General features: G+C 40.7%; 1 protein-coding gene across 2 annotated transcripts in view; it reads right to left on the bottom strand.

Moving 5' to 3' along the window:
• Positions 1–1014: 1014 nt before the first annotated feature.
• Positions 1015–24117, bottom strand: part of LOX (lysyl oxidase) — a 55684-nt gene continuing 32581 nt past the window's right edge. Inside the window, exons 4-7 of one of the 2 annotated variants that reach the window (XM_029620052.1) lie at positions 22581–22737; positions 18807–18902; positions 18583–18698; positions 1015–6361 (exon numbers count right to left, since the gene is read on the bottom strand). In XM_029620052.1, the coding sequence (XP_029475912.1) occupies positions 6355–6361; positions 18583–18698; positions 18807–18902; positions 22581–22737 (376 nt within the window). In that variant the 3' untranslated portion in view covers positions 1015–6354. Of the gene's footprint in view, positions 6362–18578; positions 18699–18806; positions 18903–22580; positions 22738–24117 lie in introns of those variants that run through there. The other variant, XM_029620061.1, reaches the window with a different exon arrangement.

The raw sequence follows: 24117 nt of genomic DNA, 5'->3' as shown, positions 1-24117 counted from the left end.
TAAAATCCCCTTTATTTATTTTAACTTTCTCTTAATCCAGCGAAAATGCTTCATTCAACTTGTTCCATATTATTTCCCACCATATACTTAGCTTAGTGCTGCATCATCTCTAAAGAAAAAAATTGGGATCTCATGTAAGTGCATTTGTGTGAACAAATATGGGGGTTGTATGAATATTTTGCAGGAAGCTTCATACAACATGTGAAAATCATATCACCTAATGTGGTGTTTTACCACAATGAATGTCAGGTTACATTTTTGGAGATAGTTCAAAAAAAAGGTACTGATCACCAGTTTCCTGGGGGTGGGGGGAAGATATATGGAAACAGAAATTCAGCCCTATTTATCCGCACAAGTGGTGACTTATCTGGCTAAGTGGTGGCAGCTGAATAGCCGGCTCCATTCACCAGTTGTTAAGTGGTGGGTGGAAAATGACTATTTTGGGAAGGAGTTACTTATCCAGTTAACTTAGCCCCGGATATCTGCCAATATTCAGATATATCCAGTTAAGTTAACCATGTAAGTTAAACCTGATCAATAGCAGGGCTAAAGTTAGCCAGATAAGTCTTATCCAACAAACTTCCCATGCTACCCAGCCATCATCACATGCACATGGATTGCTTCTTCCAGCTGTTTTAATTCTGTGTTAGCAAATATAGAAATAACAGTCAACTAAGATGTTATAGGTGATACCCTTTTTATTGGACTACATACATTTCTGACTAAGCTCTTGAGAGCTATACCCTCTTCACTTGGAAAGCTAGTCTGAAATGTGTTTAGTTCAATAAAAAGATATCACTTTTAACAGTTTTATTGACCTCTTATTTCTGCATATCCAAGTGGGCTGACATAGCAACTATGCTACTTTGTTAGCCATTGTATGTGCTCACTGTAGATCCTGGAAACAAAGCAATCTGCAAAGAAGTGAAAAATACTAACACTGATTTTCCACAATCTACTGGTGGCCCTGGGTTTGGGTAGCTCTTAAAATATAACAGAATGATCTGACCAGTGTCACACTTGAAATATTTTATTCAAGTCTTTTTCACAGAAACTTGCAAGAATAATACAGGCATGTAAAAACAAGACTATGAAAAGTGCATTGAAGAAGAAGAAGTCTATCTGAATATCATAAATAACAGCTCTTTTGAGAAAGATGCATAGATTGTAAAAAGAGTTTATTAAAAAAAAAAAAAGTGAAAATGTAAAACACTGCAAACCAAGTGCCATGTTAATGAGTTTGTAACTGCTGTACCCATGACACACTTGTTTGCCCTTAGCACAGGTTTTTGTGGTTTTTAAATTCAAGTTAAAATTCTGAGCACCTTTTTATCATGGGAACTACTTTGCAATCCCATTTTTGAAATGTCTACTAAGAGGGCACCTGTGAACCACCTTCTCTTCATAAAGAAACTTAAACTGTACAGGAGTATTAATGTGCCGCTTAACACCCTGTAAAGTATATTGTTGGAAGACAAAAACTGACAGACATTTGCCAACACACCCTAAAAAAGAAAAGAAACCCACAGATGGGACTTTGTTGGAGCACAGGAATGCCAGTGCAGTTCATCAGAAATTCCTCAATACTTAACATAAAGAGTTACAGTTTATTTTCATAGATTTATCGGCAAATATGTGATAACATGCCGAGAGCTGTTCCATTTCAGTCATCACACAGTGTGGTTTATTTGCAGCATGCCTGGTTCATACACTTACTAACAGTGAATTTATTTTTGCAATCTGAAAAGCATAAAATAAAAATCTCCCATCACAAATTTGTGGAAATTTAGCAAGACAGGTACAAAGGCATCCATGATCCTTTTTTTAATTATGCAAAACAACTCTTTTCTAAAGAGACTTTAAATATTTTAATGACCACGTGTTAACCAATTAAACTTCTACTAGCAGAATACTCTATCTGTAAAGGTTTTCTTTGATAATGCAAAATGCAGCTTCACTGATTATAATGAAGTTTTGTGTTATGTGTACTTTCCTAAAGTGAATGGACTGAATACCTTTCAGCTAACTCCAGTTCATCAAGGGACACAGTCAGCCTGTCCTGCTTTTACAACTCTCAGTTCCAAGCATTCTAGGACTTCTGCTCCTGTATTTCCTGCTCCTGGTTGACCAAGTAACAAGTCAAGTCTCTGAACATTGAGGGATGGAAATTTTAAAACTAGGTCTGCTTCAAAACATCCTGGATAATTAACATTAGCTGAAAGTTACAGTGAGTGTGGCATCTTAAAAAAAATACAGGCCTTCATTGAAACATTGCTTTATGGCAATATTTAAGCTATTCCTTTGACTACGTGTTAAAAAGAACTGGAATTAAGAAGAAATCTATATGTATACCCATATTAAAGGTTGTAATAGGACACGGTCAAAACTTGGACATAAAGTGCTGCTATATAACAAATGAAATGCCATAAAATCTAAGAAATGAATAGACCATGGTTCCCAAATGTATAATGCAGTTTGTTCCCAATTTTAAAATGTTTTCCTAAGCCAGTTCATAAAATTGATTGTCACGTTGAGGCCAGTTGTGTTAAAACATTCTAGTAAAATGTGCAGCAGAACTAGCCATACCTTTCTATAAAGTTATTTAATAGGGAACTCATGCAATTCAGAAATATCACCACAGCTTCTTTGGAATTTTAAAATCAGTTTAGGATTTAGTTCTTAGAGGTCCATAGTTTAACATTCTAGATAATGTTTTGTTTTTTTTAGAAAAGACCACTGGAAGAATAGCTGAAGCATTTTTCTGCAGCTACATAAATCTTTAATGTAAGGCATGGCATGGATATTTCAGCTTCGTCTTTTAAATGTTTTCGGGTGTACTGAGATGAACTTAGTTTTCCCAGCATAGAAGCAGCAACTCTTTTACACCCTGCTGGTGTCGGCAATATATTACAATATCACTACTCTTGGATGCAAAGTTATTTCACAGTTGCATAAAAAATCACAGCTGCTTGAGTATGTGGTATGGTCTTTTGACCGATTAAACAATACTGTAAGTGTAAAACAAAAAAACACAATTACCAAATATAAATATAAAACTGCAAAGTCACAATATTCAGTCCTTTATTATTCACTCATTCAGTATAATCACAACATATTTATTTAATTTACAATAAATTATTATACAATCATAATACAATTATATATTAATTATACAATATCATAAACCTTGCAAAATGCTCATATAAACATTTCAAACATATGCTCAGAGAAAACACAAGACAAGTCACATATCACCCCCATACATCATATCCCATTAAAAAAAAACAATTAAAAACAAATACAAAATCATACAAGAAAACAAAAATCATATAAACCATACTTCCCAACAAACAATATCATTCTCACTAAAGCAGGGCTTCCTAAACCTGTCCAGAGGACCCCATAGCCAGTTGGGTTTTCAGGATATCCACAATGAATATGCAAAAGATACATTTTCAAATGCTGAGTCTCCATAGTATGCAAATTTATTTCATGCATATTCATTGTGGATATCCTAAAAGCCCAACTGGCTGTGAGGTCCCCAATACATACTTGGGAAGCTCTGCTCTAAAGTGCTGTTGAAACTATATGGATAAATTTGGGGCTGCTTTAGAGCAAACGTTCCTAAACCTGTTCTGGGGGACACCCAGCCAGTTGGGTTTTCAGGATAATCTACAATGAATATGCATAAAATAAAATTTGCATGCTTTGGAGGCAGTGCACGCAAATTTATGTCATGCATATTCATTGTGGATATCCTGAAAAAACAACTGGCTGGGGTGCCCCAGGACAGGTTTGGGAACCACTGCTTTAGAGTGAAATAATTGTTTATTTGGGAGTATGGTTTTATGTAATTTTGTTTCTTTGTATATTTTGGTATATGTTTTTAATTTGTTTTTTTATGGGAGTTGAATTGTGGCCTGTCTTGTATTTTCTTTGAACATGTTTGATATGTTTATATGAATATTTTGCTGGGTTATGATATTTTATAATTATTGTATAATTGTATTATGATTGTATAGTTATTTTTGTAAACTATATAGATTTGTTGTGATTATACTGAAGGAGTAAATATTAAAGGACTGAATATTGTGACTTTGCAGTTTTATATTTATATTAGGTAATTGGGTTTTTTGGTTTAAACTTACACTATTGTTTAATCGGTTTGAGTTTTGTGGGTGGCATGGTCCTCTTTAGCCAAGTTCTTTATACCGTATGGTCATTTGCAAATGATTACATCCGCTAGCACAGGGTAGACAACTCCAGTCCTTGAAGGTCACTAAAGGGCTGGCTTTCAGGATGTCTATAATAGACAGTCATAAGATATAAAAGGTGCAGTCAACTCCGGTCCTGGAGTGCCACAAACAGTTCTTGTTTTTCAGGATATCCACAATAAATATACATGAAATATATTTGCATGCACTGCCTTCATTGTATGCAAATATATTTCATACATATTCATTGTGGATATCCTGAAAACCAGACCTGTTTGTGGCACTCCAAGACTGGCGTTACCCACCCCTGAGAGATTCTTTCTTAAATTTGGTTTAAGAATCTGATTATTTTGCACATGTTGATTATCCTGAAACAAGACCTGTGCTTGACTTTCATTTTATGGGATCTAAACCATTTTTATTGGGCTACATTTCCCTAGAAGACTGAGAGGTTTAATTTTGAAATATTTTCTCATGAGCCTGTTGACTGAATCAGAGGCTGTAAGGTATTAGTCATGTTCTGTTTTTCATTGGTGTATAAAGCAGTTTATATCTAACTACAATATGTAAACAAAATGAATGAAACCACAATAAAAATGACGGTGATTTTTCATTCAAAACACTGACACTTCAAAATTATAACCTACTGCATTGTGGTGTCCACTGAGTTTACTCTGAAGCTTCTGACTTTGATATTTCACGTTAACTAGGCTTGCAAGCCACATAAAGTAGCAACTACTGGGAATATACAAATTCATCTCTTTTATTGTCCCTCAGGTATTTTGATAATTTTCTGATGCTTCTTTAGAGAAGAAATAAATATAAAGAGCAAAGAAATTGGACTAGAAGTAGGGCCATCTCAGATTTAAAGGGCCACAGACTCCCACAATGCATTGAATGTAATGATGTCACTGTGCACAGAGCTTAAAGCGGCATATGTGAGTTTCCTATATATAGATGGTGAAAGAACCGAATACTAATAGTTACTGATATAGGAAAGGCTGGAATATTAGAAATGGATTACTAATTACCAGCTGAGAAAGGAACTAGTGTGCAAAGCAATTACTGTGCTAATGCAAGAGATTCCAAGGAGTAGCAGACTGCATTTGCCTGCCCTGAAAAAGGCTACTTGTACCCCCAAACACATTTAAGGCAGCCAGTTACTTACTATCAATGTCCTGAAGTGGCTGTAGGTGAAATGGAGGCAACCTTTATTTTAAGACCTACCCACTCACAACATAGTCATGTTTTCCATTGCCAGTTTCGGAATAACATTTACTGACATTGTTGTCATTGAGCTCAAGCTTGCTGGCTTTAACCACTGAAGTCTGTCTTATAAAAATGTGGCAATAGGGCAGAATGGCAATCCACTGCTAAGCACAGGATTGGATGAGCCAACTTCATATTCCCACAGGTACAACAGACATATCCAGATAAACCATTTATACCAAAGGCATTCCAATGTGAATTGCAAACCTGTTCCACTGTAAACATTTATGTCCTATCGAGGGTTCCATCAGTCTAAGGAAAGAGGCCACTGCTGTACAGTAGTCTTGTAAAATCAATAGGTTTCATTTCAGTGGCAAGGGCCTGATTTAAAATTTTTTTTTTTCGCTCACAGGCACGGAAAGGGAGAAATCTCTTCCTAAACCTGACCCAAAAACTCTACTGCATGGGGTCACTGTAATCAGTGTTTCTTCTTGTATTTGAAGAGCCAGGCAATATTGCCAGTGTTACCATTGTATCTTATGTCTCACAATAGACCCCTAACATAATTTCTGCTCTTATCTGCACTCAGCTGTAATTCCATAAGAACTGTTTCTGAGATTTAACTGTTTTTGTTTTCAGCAAGTTAAATGTTGAAACAATGAGTACAGAATAATCAAATACAACACCTGCTGGATAGTTAATTGCAAACAAAGAAAGGAATGTCATGCTAATTTGGTCACAGATGCTTAGAATCCAGTTTAATTATTTCCTCATGAGGCAGTTTGTATTCTTTGGAACAACAGAAGTTTCCTTTTTGGTCTGTAAATATAATAATTTTTGCAAAGTGTTTACATCCTATGGTAGTGTGTAGATGATGATGAGATTTTAGTTCAAAACAATAGCAGGCATCCAATTCATCCATTTTCTGTCGTCAGTAGCTAAAAAGAAAGAGGGAGAAAATATATTAATCTTAAATGCTGATTGCTTCATAAAGAAAGAGCAAGGGAAAAAATCAGTACAACAAAAGCATGTATTTGTATATGACCTTGGGAATTAGTCAGTTTCTTAGAGAGTCTACAGCTATCTACATGACCCTCCAGTTTTTGAACGTAAATATTTATTTATTTATTTGTGGGTTTTTCTATACCAATATTCGTTTAGTGACATTCGTTTAGTGCCATTTCCGCACCATAGTTCTAGTGTTAAGTTTAATTCGCACCCCTGTTTTATGTGAACCAGCATGATGTGACTGCTGTCTTGAATGCCGGTATATAAAAGACCTAAATAAATAAATAAACAACACTTTCTATGTGTGATTAAAGCTATTATTGTAGCTGCATTTAAAAAGGTTTGGCAAGTTCCTGGAGGAAAAGTCCATTACTCATTATTAAGGTAGAATTGCAGAAATCCACTGCCTATTCTTGGGATAAACAGCTTGGAATCTATCTACCCCTTCGGATCCTACCAGGTAATTATGACCTGGATTGACCACTGTTGGAAACAGGATATTGGCTTGACAGAGCTTTGGTCTGACCCAGTATGGCAAGTCTTATGTTCTTATGTGAGAAACTTCAAGTCCACTGACTAAGATTTTAATTGAATTGATCTAGTATTATATTTAGGTCCCAAGGCACTGGAGGTTTACTGACTGGATGTCTCGAATGCCATAATGAATTTAGATACCAAAGAATGGCAAGGGATCAGAACTCCTGTCACCTGCTGGTGATAGACTACAATGACACTGAGATGAACTTTGACTGAAATGGTTCTGAGGCCTGAAATGAGAGGAAGAATAGAAACTGAAGCAAGTCTCTTCAGTTACAAGAAAAAAGATTCAGATGGCTAGTCTCACCCTAATATAACCAGAGACTGAACTGACAGATGGACGAGATATGGATACCATACTTGTTGAGCCAGGCTGATCATTCTTATAGAAGATTAGAAAAATTAGTAGGTATGCAGACATACCTACCATAGAGTAGACAGACATTCCAGTTTAGCAGAAAAACATTGGAAGTTGGTCTTCAAATGCTCAGATGCATGGAGTAGAACTTCTTGACCTTCCTGTAGATTTCTGAGGTGAACAAGCGACTCAACATGTCTGCTATATTTTGGTTCAAGAACCATTCATGTGGTTGCAACATTCTACTGAGGTAGTCTGCCAATATATTTATATGTATTTATATACCGATATTCAATCTGAGATATCACATTGGTTTACATTCAGGTACTGTAGGTATTTCCCTATCCCTAGAGGGCTTACAAACATAGGGGGTCATTTTCCAAGGTGTTATCGCGGGAGATAAATTCGCAAATCGCACTAACAGCCGTTAACGCAATTTGCGAATGCAAATTCGTAATTTTATATTCAGGGGGTGGAGTTGGGGCAGAGCATATGTAAAACGAGAAACAGTTATTGTGTGCCGCGAAACAGCCGCAGTGTTAGCGCGGCTCCTATCACGGCTAATAGCTACAACACTTTCATTTGCGTTACCTTGTGCGCTACAGGTCAGTAAAGGGTTATCGCGGTCCACGACACTTCCGAACGGCTTATTTCAGAGAGAGAGAGAGCGCCTTGCTATAGTGCCTATGCCCTAGACAGGTATTTGTAGCCCTATGGGAGGGCCACCTAGTAACTCGTGGGGATTAGGTATGAGACAAGGGGGTTGGGGGCCACTTTCACATTGAACATGAGACGTACGGAAAGAACAGTGGTCTCTAGTGAAGATTTGCTGGCCGACGGAGTGAGGAAACTCACTCCAAGAAGAGATTTGGGCAACGTTCTCTCCACCTAGCTTGATGGACACTCTACCTGGGCATCAACAAGCTAGGTGGAGAGAATGTTGCCCAAATCTCTTCTTGGAGTGAGTTTCCTCACTCCGACGGCCAGCAAATCTTCACTAGAGACCACTGTTCTTTCCGTACGTCTCATGTTCAATGTGAAAGTGGCCCCCAACCCCCTACGCTCATACCTAATCCCCACCTCGAGTTACTAGGTGGCCCTTCCATAGGGCTACAAATACCTGTCTAGGGCATAGGCACTATAGCAAGGCTCAGGCTCGCTCTCTCTCTCTCTCTTTCATATAACATGTTGCTTGCAGCACCTAAGAGTGGAAATAGGCTGTTTGAACACTATCGTGTACTGCGAAGATTCCTTGGTTGTTTTATCGCGGTGCACAATGTTTTCGCGATTTGCGAATCCATTTCCGCAAATGGCGAAAACATCGCGTCATGCGATGTTTCCCCGCTGCACGAAAAATGCCTTATTTGCATGGGACACGCCCCCTCATGTGTTATCATGCGTTACCACTGCGATATTGGAAAATGAGGCCCTTAGATTGTAAACCGATGTGATATCTCAGATTGAATGTCGGTATATAAAAATAATAAATAAATCATAAATGCTTCAATATCAATTCTACCTTAGAAGAATAGTAAAATTCTTCTAAGGTAGAATTGATATTGAAGCCCTTATGAGTTATGAAGTGGACTATTGTAACGCTATTCTTCTAGGGCTTCCAGAATCATCCACCAAACCTCTTCAGATGCTACACAATGCAGCTGCTAGAATCCTGACAAACACCAAAAGGAGCGACCACATTACTCCTATCCTCAGAGATCTGCATTGGCTCCCAATAACCTTCAGAATCGTTCACAAATCCCTCACTATCATTCACAAATTTATTCACCACAACGTCCCCCTCGACTTACAAATACCGCTCAAACTTCACTCCTCTTCCAGACCCATCAGAGAAGCTTATAAAGGATCTCTACAAGCTCCCCCTTACGAAGCCGCACATCAGTCAACCATCAGAGAACGAGCCTTCTCGACAGTGGGACCTACGATCTGGAATGCCATTCCCCCGGATCTCAGACAGGAACCTTGTCTGTTGACTTTCAAAAAAAAACTTAAGACATGGTTGTTCAAACAAGCATTCCCCTAATCAACACAAGCATTAGCCATGTCACAGTCCAGTCTTAGGCCTACCAAACACCTTCCATCTCTATAGTTGTATTTGTTATGAATTAACTGTCTCCCTCTGCATTTCCTTCTTCCCAGTTACATATCCCTGTTTTACTGTAACTTTTTTGATCCTTCTGGTTGTTTATGTTACGATACTTTGTTTCCTGCAAACCAATATGATATGACCTACATCATGAATGTTGGTATAAAAAAAAAGCATTAAATAAAAATAAATTAAAAAGAATGGTGTGGCAATTGAACCACCCTAAAACGTTGGGTAGCCTATACTCTATATTTCAAGTCCAGTTTCCAGAATACCAGCAATGTGATGTAGGCATCTGCCATATCTTATCTTCAGATTCTGGAGAAGATTGTGAACCAATATAGCCGCAAAATCTACTGGAGTTTGAAGGAAATGAAGAAGCCTGAAGACTTCTGTTCTCAGGTTCTTTTCTTTCCTAACACTGATAGACCAAAGCTTTGCCAGCTTATCCAAGATCTTGGTGGAAGAGATCCTCTGGATGGAAGGTGTGCTACTTGAATCCTCTGACTTTCATATGGTTTTACAATCATTTCTTTTTTCTATCTTAAGATTATTACAACTCTCTCTTCACTGGCCTTCCTGTTCATACCACTCAACCTCTCCAGATACTTCAAAATGCAGCTCTCATTTCTTTTCAAATCACCAATTTGTGAACACATTATTCCAGTTCTTCAGTCTTTACACTAGCTTCCTATCCCCTACTGAATTCATTATAAACTTGCAATGACTGTTCACAATTATGTTAAACAATATATCATATATTATTACTATATTACTATGTTTAATTGGTTATCTATTCTATTTGTTCCATCATTATTGTTAGTTCTATTGTTACCTGTTTTATTGTTCAACTGTTCTATGTAAAGCCCACTACTCTTTTTGGGCATTTAAAAGTTGTATGTAAACCGGATTGATTTGTAGTTCCTACAAGAACTTCGGTCTATAAAAATTAAAAATAAAAAAATAATAATCCCCTTGGATTTCCTCCACATTGAAGCTCTATGCTCCTTCTCGTTCTCTGCATTTCTCTGGTCAAGATCTCCTGACATACTGTTGGCAAGGCTTGGTCATCTTGATGAAACCAGGGAATGAGCCTTCTCCACCGCTGTCCCCATCATCTGGAACTCTCTTCTTTCAAACTTGAGACACCTTAAAGATCCAAAAACCTTCAAAAAGCCCTCTCAAGACTCACTTTTTAAAATTGGCATTTAACATCACATAGCCTATTTTGTTTTATGATTTGTACGTTTGTTTGTGATTGATACTTGTGCATGTTTTTATTGTATCCTGCCCTGAACTATGGAATGGCGGGTAATAAACATTTTAAATAAATAAATAAAAGGGTATAATATTGAATCCTCCTCATCTCCTGTTCATGGGGAACACTAAACACTAAAGAAGGTGACTGAGGTGGAGATCTCCACTTGTACAATGGGGAAGCATCCAGAAGAAACTCAGCATGGATGAAGTCTACTTCTTCATCCTACAATTATTCATAAGACTGCTCTGGAGGAGGAGGATCCACCATCACCTCATAGCGAGTGTTACGTTTGGTGGCTCACGAGACAATCCCACGAGCTGCCTCACCACTGACATAGGCAAATGCTTCTCGCAGCCAGAACACTGAATCTGCCTGCATATGTGGCCTCTGTACAACTCACATGCCTTCTTGTGCTGCTTCCTCTAGGCATATGTATGCCCGTTGCTCCCAATCTTAAAGGGCCTGTGGTGGGAAGGCATCTACGGCGCCCTCTAATAAAATCGCCAGCACTCTACTACTAAAGGCTCCTTCAGAGGAGCATCAGATGCTTCAGCAATGGGTCTCCTGGTGTGCCTTGTGCCTCAGTGCATGTTGCCTTTGGTCCTGTTTCCCAGCATTATTGTTCCATGCTCCTTTGTTTTAGTGTTCCTACCTTGGTCTCTCCTTCTAGCCTTGTCCCTGAGTTCCTGTCTGCCTTACTGTGCCCTTGTCTTGTCTCATCCTTGTCCGCCTTGATCTAATCATGTTCTATTTGTTGTCTTTGCCTTTATATTGGTCCTTGTCTTGTCTCATCTCTCCTTGTCTTCTCTTGGCTTGACTTCCTGGATCCTGACTTCTGCCTGGACCTTGACCATACGTTGATTGCCACCTTGACCTGACCTTCTGCCTTGGAACTAACTATGCCCTGTCTGCTACCTGCCCTAACCTCTGGCCTGTCTGGTATCTCCTGTCTGCCCTAGGGACCTACCTAAGTCCTGCCGGCCGCCATGGGCTCAACCTGCAGAGGAGGCAGCTGGTATAGGTGAAACTCCACTTTGACCTGTAGCAGGGCGTGATTGCCAGCTATTGGTGTAGGCCTAGTGGGCTCGCCCATTAGATTATGCCAATCACACCAGAGCACTAAAAGCCCATCGATACTAGGCTCATTTCAGTGAGGACTTACTCCCAATGATGGAAGCTCTTGCAGTGACGTATGGCCTGGCATAGGACTTGGAACAGCCCTGTTATGTGGGAAAATGTCCTCCATCTTAGAACAGGTTCTAAACTCAATTTTCAGTCTTCAAGTCTTAAGGGGGCAAATAAATTATTTACTAGCTCCACTGATTGAGAGACTCTGAACTGGAATTGGAGGAGAAACATCCTTTTCAGAAACCCAGTTCAGCTCATCCTTGCACTGGGCTGCTGGTAAAGTTGAAGAGGAACCTTGTGCCACAACAGCATCCTGTGCTCACAAGGCAGTATGTGCATGCCGGAACTCCTATGCATGTTCAGTACTTTACTAATCCCTGAAAGCTGGGTCCATTTTGGCACCATCGGATGACGTCACCTATGTGTAATGGCTAATTCATTCCTGCTTGTCAAAAGATAATGGAGGGTTTCTTTTTTTTAAGTTCCACAGGAGAAAAACTTGTTCTGGAAGACTGAGTATACAACCAGGTATTTGCTACTATTTAAAGTAGAAAATGAGGTATGTTCTGGGAGGTATCTGAGTAAGAGAAGACCTTTAGGAGCCAAGGGAATTCCAAGTTTTTCCTGATACCTTTTACTCAAGATGCATGAGGATTGTATTTAAGTTTGTGGATTTCCTAAAAATAGTATTTTTCCTATTTTTGCATCTGCTACTTTTGGAATAACTGATCCCTGTGTTTTCTATATTTTGTACTACTGAACTTTTGATTTGTTTCCAGTAAATTATTTTTCTGTTTTGGACCACAACATTTGGCATGAGGACTGTTTTTTTGTTTTTTTTGAATGACTGAGTGCGATCTCCTGGGTCTTACAGGTTAATCCTCTTCCCCAGAGCATAAACCTATATTTTATCTCCCAGATACTGCAACAAGTTGCTAGTACTCAGCAGTCTCTGGAGTGTGGTCTCATGTGAAGGCGGTTACATTCACAATAGCACATGTTCAATTTGGCCATTAACATTAACACCCATTAGTCCCCAAATAAAGACTTCCAATTTCAAAGAACTCTGTGCAGGAATAAAGTAAAGAAGCAAATAGAAAAAGTAAATTTCTGAGTGATTCCAGCCCGTCCCTTACCCAAGTGAATTGTGGATAAATAAATGTTTTCTCAGGCTCCTTTAGGCCATTAACAGAGCAAAAAGGAGCACTTCTAGCACTGGTATTACATTGGCGGTATGTATAATAGTACTGTATGCACTGTATTTTATTTGATTATGCCTAGAGCCAGCTGAATCTGTCAAAGCCATAAACTGTTAAGCACCACTATTCAAAAGTTAGAAAATAATAATGGGCCTTGTCTGGCAACCAGTGACATGTCTTACAGCTGTATTAAAGAGGTATTTAAAAAAAAACAAAAAACAATTACAGGATTACTTTAAGTGTCTTCTGTAGGTTTAGTGAGTATACAAGGAACTGCTGTTGGCAAAGAATGTCAGTAAGGAACTGGGCATAAATCTAATTGTCATGTTCAGGTTTTCCTTTTTGCTGTAGGCAATGCTTTGGAAGGGGTGGTGCTATCCTGTAAATTTACCCTCCTAATATTATTAAGGCACATCAGTCCTAAACTTAAGCTTCTTTATATTTCCATTTTTTGTCCAGTTCCATGCAGAATAGTTTTGTGACTAAAATGTTATTTTAACCCATATCTCAAATCAAAATATCCTATCGTGCGTCTTTATAATTCAGTCTTCAGCATTAACTTCGCTTTCAGCCCCAAGATAAAGAATGCAAGTTAAGTGAAGCATTACAATGAAGCTAGTGCCACAGCAGCATTAATGCACTTGTATCAGTTCTCCTATTTAAGATATGGAGCATTAAATGCAAGGCATTTCATACTGTAACTGAGATACATAAAGGCTAAATTGGGAATATAATTCAGGAGTGGTCAACTCTGGTCCTTGAGAGCCACAAACAGGCCAGAATTTCAGGATATCCACATGAATATGCATGAGATAGATCTGCATATAGTGACGGTGGTGCATGCAAATCTATGTAATCATATTCATTGTTTATATCCTGAAAACCTGGTCTGCTTGTGGCTCTGGAGGACCAGAGTTGGTCAAACTGAGATAATTGTTTGCAATCTCCTTCAGCCTCAATACACATCAGAAATGATAAAGTCAACTTGATAGATTCAGATTTTATACACATATCTCAACTGAATCCATTCCTAGAACATTTTGAATGTTAATGGGTTTTCTTTTATCTAGAGAAAAACGAATTATAATATAATTAATTGAGGTTTCCATTAGCTTCTATATGAAGAGCTCTAAAAAATGACAGGTGAATCACTTGCGCAATGCAGTGCTTTCACAATGGAAAGGGAGAATGTCAGCTGAGAAAAAAAACCAGAAGTTGGGAGTTTTTGCTATTTTTGAGGGGCCTCTTCTGCACAGTACGATTGTCTTATACCCTCATGCTGTAAGGATCACCCAGTTTCACTTTGCTTTGCAAGGAGATAGGCCTGATAACTACAAATGAGCTTTGCAATGTTTGTAGCATATACACTTCAGGGTCATTTTTAGTAATCCCCACGGATGAAAGGTCCATGGAATCTTTTGCACCCCATACCTTGTAGCTAAATTTCATAGGAAAACTACCCAGATGGAAAACTACCCATGGACCTTGAACCTGCAATATCTGCAGATTAGCTGTGCTGCTTGAAAAGGCACGGGTACATTTTGTAATCAAATGAACATTTTATAATCAGATGTACATCTCCCAGGATCACCTATTTTTGCCGCTAGATTTAACCCCAGTAAGAGGTACAATTTTCATTTGAGGATCTAGTCCAGTAACTTCTTCCTTACTAGCTAGATACTTTTGAAAACTGACTGCTAAAATGCTTAGGACATGTAGGTATATGAAGGAGTCTATGATACAGTGGAAGAATCCCAAATTTTGAAACAGACACAATGGGCGAATTTTAAAAGCTCCAGTGGATTTACGCGCGTAGAGTGCCTTACGCACGCCAAGCCTATTTTATAAAGGCCTGGCGATGCGTGTAAAGCCCTGGAATGCGTCTAAGTCCTAGGGCTTTACTAAAGGGACAGGGAGGGGGCGAGGCCAGAGGCATCTGACACAGCAGCCATTTGCATTTGCAGTCTGCCGGTGCACACAACCTGTGCCTGCCTCCAGGCAAGCGCAAAAGGTGAGATAAGAAATTGAGGGGGGGGGGTTTAGGGGAAGGAGTGGGAAGGTTAGTTAAGTGGGAAAGGAAGTTACTTCACAGGCTGCTTCGATTTCGGAGCGGCCTGGGAGAGAATGGGGGAAGCCCGCAGGCGTCGGCACCCGATTTTATAACATGCGCGCGCCGACCCCGGATTTTATAAGATACGCGCGGCTACGCACGTATCTTATACACGGAGGCAATCCGACTAGATGGTTAGGAACATCTGCAGTGGTTAGGAGCATCTTGTTTTTATTTCATTTCCTGTGACAGCTGTATGCATTCCTCTCATATAATGCCTTGGATGCAGTGACTCCAGTCTTGATCATATCTGGACTGGATTACTGCAACACTCTTTATTTGGGTCTTCCAGCAAAATCTATTGAGTGTCTACTAGCCAGTTTTATGCCATTTGATCATGTTTGTCCAAACCTTTAGTCTTCACTGGCTCCCAGAGTCAACCCAAGTTCATTCAAAATCTTGGCATTGATTTTTAGAATTCTCCCTCAAAATGATCCTTCTTATTTTGCTGACTGCTTTCATGACTATGTCCCTAGTAGACAGTTGCACTCTGTAAATGAGGCTCTCCAGCTTCCTTCAATGAAAGATTATATGTTGGAGTGAACACAGAGAAGTGCTTTTTCATTTGTAGGCTGTGGAATTCTCTTCCTCAGAACCTTTGCTTCTTGAGCAGTATTTATCTTTTCATAAGTCCATTAAGACCTGGCTCCTTTGCTATGCTTTCTCCTGTTTACTGGCCTATCCCATATTGGTTAATATTAGGTTTTGCATTTATTTTAATATTCTAATATTATTTTATTTGTGTTTGTAAAGGTTTACTTTATTTTTCATTGTACAGTGCTTGTATTGGTTCGGCTGAATTTTGCACTAAATTGTATTTTAGCTTTATTTGTTAGCTCCTATGAGCCATAGTTTTGGAATTGATGTGTTATAAATGTGAGTAAATATAAATATGTGCCATATTGATGTGGTTCAGGATACAGGTAACCTCAGTCTACTATATTGGAAATAATATCTTCAGTTGTCCTCCTTAGGACTAGGATAGCTGGCTGAGCACAGCCTAGTCTAGAATAGCTGGCTAAGTATGAGGGTGTGATGGATGCCTGTAAAAAGCTAAAAACTCTTCTGGCATGATTAAACTCAGAGAAGCCGATATTATTCAGTGGCTAGTTAGATGGATAAGTAGCAACTTAGCCGGATATCTAATGGATGAGCAATGGGCAGATCAGGGAGGAGTTACTTATCTATCTATCATAGCCAGATGAGTGCCAATATTATGGCTTATCTGCCTATGGTAGACAAATAAGTTAGACTGGCTCAATAGCAGGGCTAAACTTAGCCAAATATGTGTTATCTGGCTAAGAGGCAATTTTTATGGGGGTAATCAGCAGTTTAGCTGTATCCCTTATACATTAGCTGGATAACTCTTATCCGGCTAACTTACATAGCAATTCAGCTTAAATATTGAGGGAAAACCTACCAGGATTAGGTTAAGTCAGTTATGGCTGAGTAGGCAGCAGGGAGGAATGGCCTTGCCTAACCTTTGAATTTACTCTTGACCTGCCAGGTTGGTATGTTTACAGACCTGGATTTATGGTCTGGATGCATCTTGGGGCCCTAGAGAGAGAACATGCAGATGTGGCATTTATTACCTTTTATGCCACGAGACTCTCAATTATGTTGCAAAGTTTGTAGGGGAAGTCCTATTTTGGCGCACATACTGTGGGTCTGGCATCAAGTAACTCATTTTCTTCACATGGATGGAGAAGAAATCTTTCTCATCTCTCCCTTATACTGTAGCTTGCTCCTGTTCTCTCCGGCTTTCAAAGCATGGAAGGAGCATGGCTTGGTCTTATTAGTACATTTGCAGGGAGAGGGGGCGGGAATGGTATCATTCCAAATCTTGGTGGACGACTTTGACATTGACTTGAGGTCGCAGGCTTAGTATCTGCAATTGTGCCAGGCTTTAACAAGGCGGATTGATTAGGATAGTCCTCTTTGATCCTTGAATGGTATGGAGTCTTTCTTGAGTAACCCTGGTGCGTGACACAGAGGCATTGCACTTATTTATCATGGTATTTTGCAAAGCAAATATGGCCCAGTGACTCATCCTAGTCTCATTGCAACTTGGAACATGGACCTTGACATGACTCTAATTAATAGAGATTGGAAAATGATATGGACTTCTGCTCATCATACCTCTATCTGTGCAAAGAGGATGGTCCTGATGTTCAGATTACTACACAGAACCTACTGGACACCACTATTCTACTCAAAAATATATCCTGGGTAACCTGTGTTGGAGGGGATGTGGGGAGGTTCGCACCTTCATAAACATGTGGTGGTATTGTCAAAGTGTCCTGTTTTTCTAGTCTCAGGTCACCCAAATTGTGGCGGATATTTTGGGATATTCTGTTTTCATAGGACCTGGCCTGGGACTGTTGGACAGATGGACTAAGACTTTTACATCAGTGCTGAGGAGAAATAACTATCTGAAATTGCAGAAAACTCCTCTTATTTAGCTAGCCCCGCCATTATGGGTCTCCGTATATCAAGGTACTTTTTTACTGCTTGGCTTTGGCAAAAACCTGTGCTAAGAGCTGTTCCGACGCATCCTATGTTCAGCTGTACTTGAGGGGCAGCCTTTAGGGAAGAAATTATGTACGAGTACAAGTGAAGGTGCACACCTATTATTCCAATCAAAATCAAATCCGTTTTGATGAAAAAAGAAAGCAGGTCCTGGAATAAAAATAACAAAGGGAAGGGCTGGCCTGGTGGCTCGGTGATACTACTATGCATTCTGAGAAGGAAGGTTCCCTATTTGATTTCTGACTCAGGCCTTCCACACCCCATATCAACTGGGGATGCTTAGAAGCAGTGTTTACAGCCCCATGGACGTGGGGGAGCCATGGTCATCGTTCAGGTCAACACCTTGAGGGCAGATTTAGAGCCTGTGATAGAGGATTTGTGAAGGAGCTCTGGTGCCAGCCTCAGGACTGTTGCTGCAATGACCAGACTAGGAACAGTCGGAGGGTGGGTCTATCAAAATAGGGTTAAAATCTCTGGGTAGCTGCAATTGAAGCCTCATGGCACCAGCATCCCTGCACTGGTTCCGACTGAGCTGTAAGCAAAGGGAGAAAGGAGGAACTAGTGGGCCAAATGGACAAAAAAAAAAAAAAGAAAGAAACAGGGAGGAATAAAGCACAAAAAACAAAGTAAAAAAAAAGTCTGTTTGGTCAGGAATGTGCTTACTGCTGCTGCTGCTGGTGCTTTAAAGTCTCCTTTAACAATGAAATTCTTGTCAAATTTCACATTTTTGTTCAACATCCGTTTCTACAGTCCAGTGATATCATGCTTTCACTTAAAAATGAAAAAGGAACTTTAAATGCCACCCGGCGCTAGACTTCAGGCTTACGCTGCACTGCGAGTCATGGGCTCTGTGTAACAGCAACGAGGAGGGCCACATGAGCTTATTCTCTAGGTGGCCCCAGAAGCATTAAAAGAAGGCACTTACGGTGAAATGGCACAGTTGGAGGTGTACACATGATGGCCTGTAAAGCGAACATCACAGCGCACAACATTGTTGGAGTAATCAGACTCTGGCACTATGTAGCTGGGGTTCACGCTAACCTGGGGAAGAGAATTGCTGATCAGGTCACAGCACAGGCTCGATATCTTATCACAATTTGCAGAAGCATATAAAGGGCACAGTCTAGAATATTTTAACAGTTGTGATACCTTCAGAATGTAGTTTCCAGGTTTTACGTCCGTTATATCAATCCACTGGCAGTCAATATCAGCATTATAAGTGTCATAACACCCAGGGCTCAGTCCCTGAAAATGGAATGAGATGCCAGTCAAATGTTTGGAGTAGGATTTATTTGTTATTCGGGGCTAATATATACGTAGTGAAATGGGGTGCACTTGCAGTTCATTTTGAGCCCTGTAAAATGGGTTGAAAAATAGACCAATAGTATCAAAATCAGAATGGACCGACACCTATGTCTGTCCATCCAGTGTGTGCAGTGTCACCAAAACAGGTCCTTCGTTATCAGCTTGTGAGCTGCAGACTTATGGAAGCATGGACAGATAGATGGACTGAGTGTTAACAACAGGTAATCCCATAGTGATTCAGGTAAATATGCCTAAAACACTCCCCACAGGTTAATTCAACATTTGCATTTGATGTCTCTATTCTAAATATATTACAGAAAAAAATCACCTAAACCATTTCAATACAGTACATTTCAATAGTAATTAATAGGGAGATTGAAAGCAGCAGTTTACCTCTACCATTATTCTGGATAACAGGAAATTCTCTGTGGAGCATGCATGTAGCTTTTCCAAGACCAGACCATAAAAGCAAAACTAATCTTAAAAATACCGTATTTTTCGCTCCATAAGACGCACCTGACCATAAGACGCACCTAGGATTCAGAGGGGGAAAATTTAAAAAAAAAAAAATTGTGCTAAACCGGCTCTGCGTCTGGGCGTCTTATGGAGCAAATTAGGGGAGTGCATAGTTTTTTTTTTTCTCCCCATTTTGTTTTCGGGTCTGGGGAGGGCCATTTCGGTCCACTCCCCAGATCAGAAAACTTTTCTTTCTGTGGGAACCCCCAAACCCCCCCCCCCCCCCCCATCCCAACCCTTTAAATTAACAACCTCCACCCCCCTGACCCCCCCAAGACCTGCCGAATTAATTTCCTGCAACCCCCCACCCTCCTGACCCCCCCAAGACCTGCCGAATTAATTTCCTGCAACCCGCCACCCTCCTGACCCCCCCAAGACCTGCCAAACGTCCCTGGTGGTCCAGCGGGGGTCCAGGAGCGGTCCGGGAACGATCTCCTGGGCGTGAGCCGTCGGCTGCCAGTAAACAAAATGGCGCCGACGGCCCTATGCCCTCACTATGTCACTGAGACCGACCGCTGCTATTGGTCGGTCTCAGTGACATAGTGAGGGCATAGGGCCGTCGGCGCCATTTTGTTTACTGGCAGCCGACGGCCCTATGCCCTCACTATGTCACTGAGACCGACCAATAGCAGCGATCGGTCTCAGTGACATAGTGAGGGCATAGGGCCGTCGGCTGCCAGTAAACAAAATGGCGCCGACGGCCCTATGCCCTCACTATGTCACTGAGACCGACCGCTGCTATTGGTCGGTCTCAGTGACATAGTGAGGGCATAGGGCCGTCGGCGCCATTTTGTTTACTGGCAGCCGACGGCCCACGCCCAGGAGATCATTCCCGGACCCCCGCTGGACCACCAGGGACGTTTGGCAGGTCTTGGGGGGGTCAGGAGGGTGGGGGGTTGCAGGAAATTAATTTGTCAGGTCTTGGGGGGGGGGGGTCAGGAGGGGGGGGGGTTGTAGGAAATTAAGTCGGCAGGTCTTGGGGGAGTCGGGGGGGGGTGTTTGTTAGATTTTTGTTTGGTTTTTTTTTTTTATATTCGCTCCATAAGACGCACATACATTTTCCCCCCACCTTTGGGGGAAAAAAAGTGCGTCTTATGGAGCGAAAAATACGGTAAATTGCTGAAGGGAAATAATATGTGTTTTCTTTTTCCTTTTTATCCTCTTCGGTGCCAATGCCGATGTTGTCCCTACTAGAATCAGGAAAGACATTTATAAATGCTACACGAGGTATGTCTAGCTAATGTGAACTGGAGCCTTAAGGGGCGGATCTTCAAAACTCCGCGAATAGCTTACTTTTGTTTGCGCTCCAGGCGCAAACAAAAGTAAGCTGGATTTTAGTAGATACGCGCGGAGCCGCGCGTATCTACTAAAAAACCTGGGTCGGCGCGCGCAAGGCTATCAATTTTGTATAGCCGGCGCGCGCCGAGCCGCGCGGCCTACCCCCGTTCCCTCCGAGGCCGCTCCGAAATCGGAGCGGCCTCGGAGGGAATCCTCTAACACCCTCCCCTAACCTTCCCATCCCTTCCTCTACCTAACCCACCCGCCCGGCCCTGTCTAACCCCCCCCCTTACCTTTGTTGGGGGATTTACGCCTCCCAGAGGGAGGCGTAAATCCCCGCGCGCCAGCGGGCCTCCTCCGCGCCGGGCCGCGACCTGGGGGCGGGTACGGAGGGCGCGGCCACACCCCCGGACCGCCCAGGGCCGTAGCCACGCCCCCCGTACCCGCCCCCAAAATGCTGCCGACACGCCCCCAAAACGGCGCGCCGACAGGGACCGCCCCCCGATACGCCCCCGACATGCCCCCCTCGGAGAACCCCGGGACTTACGCGAGTCCCGGGGCTCTGCGCGCGCCGGTGGGCCTATGTAAAATAGGCGCACCGGCGCGCAGGGCCCTGCTCGCGTAAATCCGGGCGGATTTACGCGAGCAGGGCTCTGAAAATCCGCCCCTAAATGTAGACATAGTGGTGCCTGTTTCTAACATCTTGGATGTGAAAATATACTGTCCCTTAATATTCTTCAATATGCAGAGTAGACCACTTTCTCATATGGTCAACCATCAAAGAAATAAGAAAACTTTCCTCTGTAATATAGTGAGTTCTTTGAATACATATGTTATTTGTGTCCAGGACTGGAAACAGGATGGGATGTAGAAATAGCAAGCATTTATACTAGTACTCTTTGGTCAGCTTAGGGGAGGCTGGGTCCCACACTCGGTTGCAGGAAGCTGCTCCAGTACCTGGAAACTTTGATATGTATATCGCACTATCAATTTTGAGAAAATTTGACTTGAACTCATTCCTTTGATTTATAATCTAAGCTGTATTAGTCTATGTTTTTTTCTATTTTAAATTTGTTTTAATATTGTTCTGAGATTCTTACAATTTATATATTTATATCATAAATTTTGTCATAAGAACATAAGATATGCCAAGCTGGGTCAGACCAAGGGTCCATCAAGCCCATTATCTGTTTCTAATAAGTGGCCAATCCAAGTACCTGGCAAGTACCCAAACATTAAATAGATCTCAAGCTACTATTGCTTATTAATTGATAGCAGTTTTTGGATTTTTCCTCTAGGAAGTTATCCAAACTTTTTTTAAACCCAGTTACACTAACTGCCATAACCACATCCTCTGGCAATCAATTCCAGAGCTTAACTATGCGCTGAGTGAAAAAGATTTTTTTATGATTTGTTTTAAATGAGCTACTTGCTAACTTCATGGAGTGCCCCCTAATGCTTCTATCATCTGAGAGAGTAAATAATCAATTTGCATTAACCTGTTCAAGTCATTTCATGATTTTGTAGACCTTGGTGTTTTGTAATTGTTATGCTTTATTATCTACTGACTTTTATCTGAATTTGTAATCCACCTTGCACATAGAATGGAAAAGCGTAATATAAATCTAAGTAAACTGGTGTTGATGTGTGGGAGGTGGCTGGAAAGGGAGAGATACTTCTGAAAGGGCAAATCTACTTCAAGGAGCAAGCTGCAAAGGGCATGCCACAAAGAAGCGTGCGGGGATGAGGACTGGAAACCTGAGTGAAGGAGGCAGATCAGCAAGTCAGCTTCTGGCCTGGGAAACATTCCTAAAGAAACCTTACCTGAGTATGTGCTGTGCACGCAAATCGCCTGTAGTATCCATAATCACAAGAGCTGTCTTCCAGACAAAAGCTTGCTTTGTGCCCCTCGGCAACTTTCCTATGTGAACTTGCATCGAGCAAGTCATAGTGGCTGAATTCATCCATGCTGTGGTAATGTCTGTCAGATAATAGGCAGGCAGCAATTATATCAGGGACTCAAGTGATTTTCAAAGCATTAATACAATAATGTGCTATTTAGTTATCATGAAATAATGGATATTATTAATCATTAATAAATACGATTACAATGGAGGCTTTTGCAATTTATAGTGCACAACAGTATGAGTGACATTGCTAAAGGTGTCACGCACCTTAGTGAGTTCACCTTTTTTGTCCACAGCTATTAAGGATAGGAACTGCAGTATTCTTTTGTGGAGTAATGGCTCCTAACTCTGTTCTTGAGACTCTCAACTGGGTCTTATCAAGAGATTCATAAGTATTATTCATTACAAGAGCAATGCCAAAAGTATGCACGCTCTGACATGGCAAAAATAAATGGGTCAGGCGGGATAAAGGGCACGCGGGCATTTCATTTTCAAATCTCTGTGCATATTTTACTGCAAGTACCTTGTGCTTGTTGGAAAGCAGGAGGGACTCCTCCCGGTCCAAATTCTCAGTGGGGTGGGGCTCCATTTGAACACTAGCTTGCAGGTCCATGGGTGAAAAGCTTGCAAACTCCTTGCAGGTTTGTACATTCCCCCTATATATATTTGCATACAGTTACCTATGAACTGGGTGTTATTTGCATACCTCGGTTGCCCTGAAAATCAAAGCAGGTGGAAATTGTCTAGGCTGAGTTTGGAAGCCCATTAATCTAAAGTGAAGTACAATAGTTCTCTTGCAAACCTAAAAAGATATAATCATATGACTTTTACTTTGAATTGAATAAAGAGGATTTGCTAAGTCGTAGTCTTGAATTTTCATCACAAAAATGTAACCCCCCCTCCCAAAAACTAATGCTTTTATACTTCTCACTATATAAAATATAACTTTAATGGAAGATAATCCTCATTAAACATAAACCTGATAATCCAGATCTTTTTCTCCAATAATAATGTGCTTTTTTTTTCTTTTGAATCCTTTCCTGAATCATTGCTATTCAGTTTAGGAAAATGTAAATCTCTGGAAAAAATGCATTGCTCAAACATTTAAGAAATACAGGTTCACAAGTATTTAATTATTTATTTTTTGTGTATGCTCTTCCATTTTTTTTCTGATGTAAAACTATAAAATCCCCATAAGCAAGGCATAGCTTAGACTTTCTCCTCTGGGTGCAATTCACTTGCGTGGGAATCCTTACCTTCCTTTATGTTAATATCATGCATTTTTTTTAAAAAAAGCAGGTTATTTCATTTTTCATTGTCAATGTTTCTCAGTTCCACCAATATTGTCTAGGATACAGTGAATTATCACGCATTTAACACTGAAGTTACTCCTCTGTGCACCACTAGTACAGGTCCCACTGGGCAAAAATGGTACTCGAGTGAATTTCAATGTG

This window comes from Rhinatrema bivittatum, chromosome 1 (genome assembly GCF_901001135.1).
Source record: "Rhinatrema bivittatum chromosome 1, aRhiBiv1.1, whole genome shotgun sequence".
NCBI lineage: Eukaryota > Metazoa > Chordata > Amphibia > Gymnophiona > Rhinatrematidae > Rhinatrema > Rhinatrema bivittatum.
This window is presented reverse-complemented; position numbering and strand designations above follow the sequence as displayed.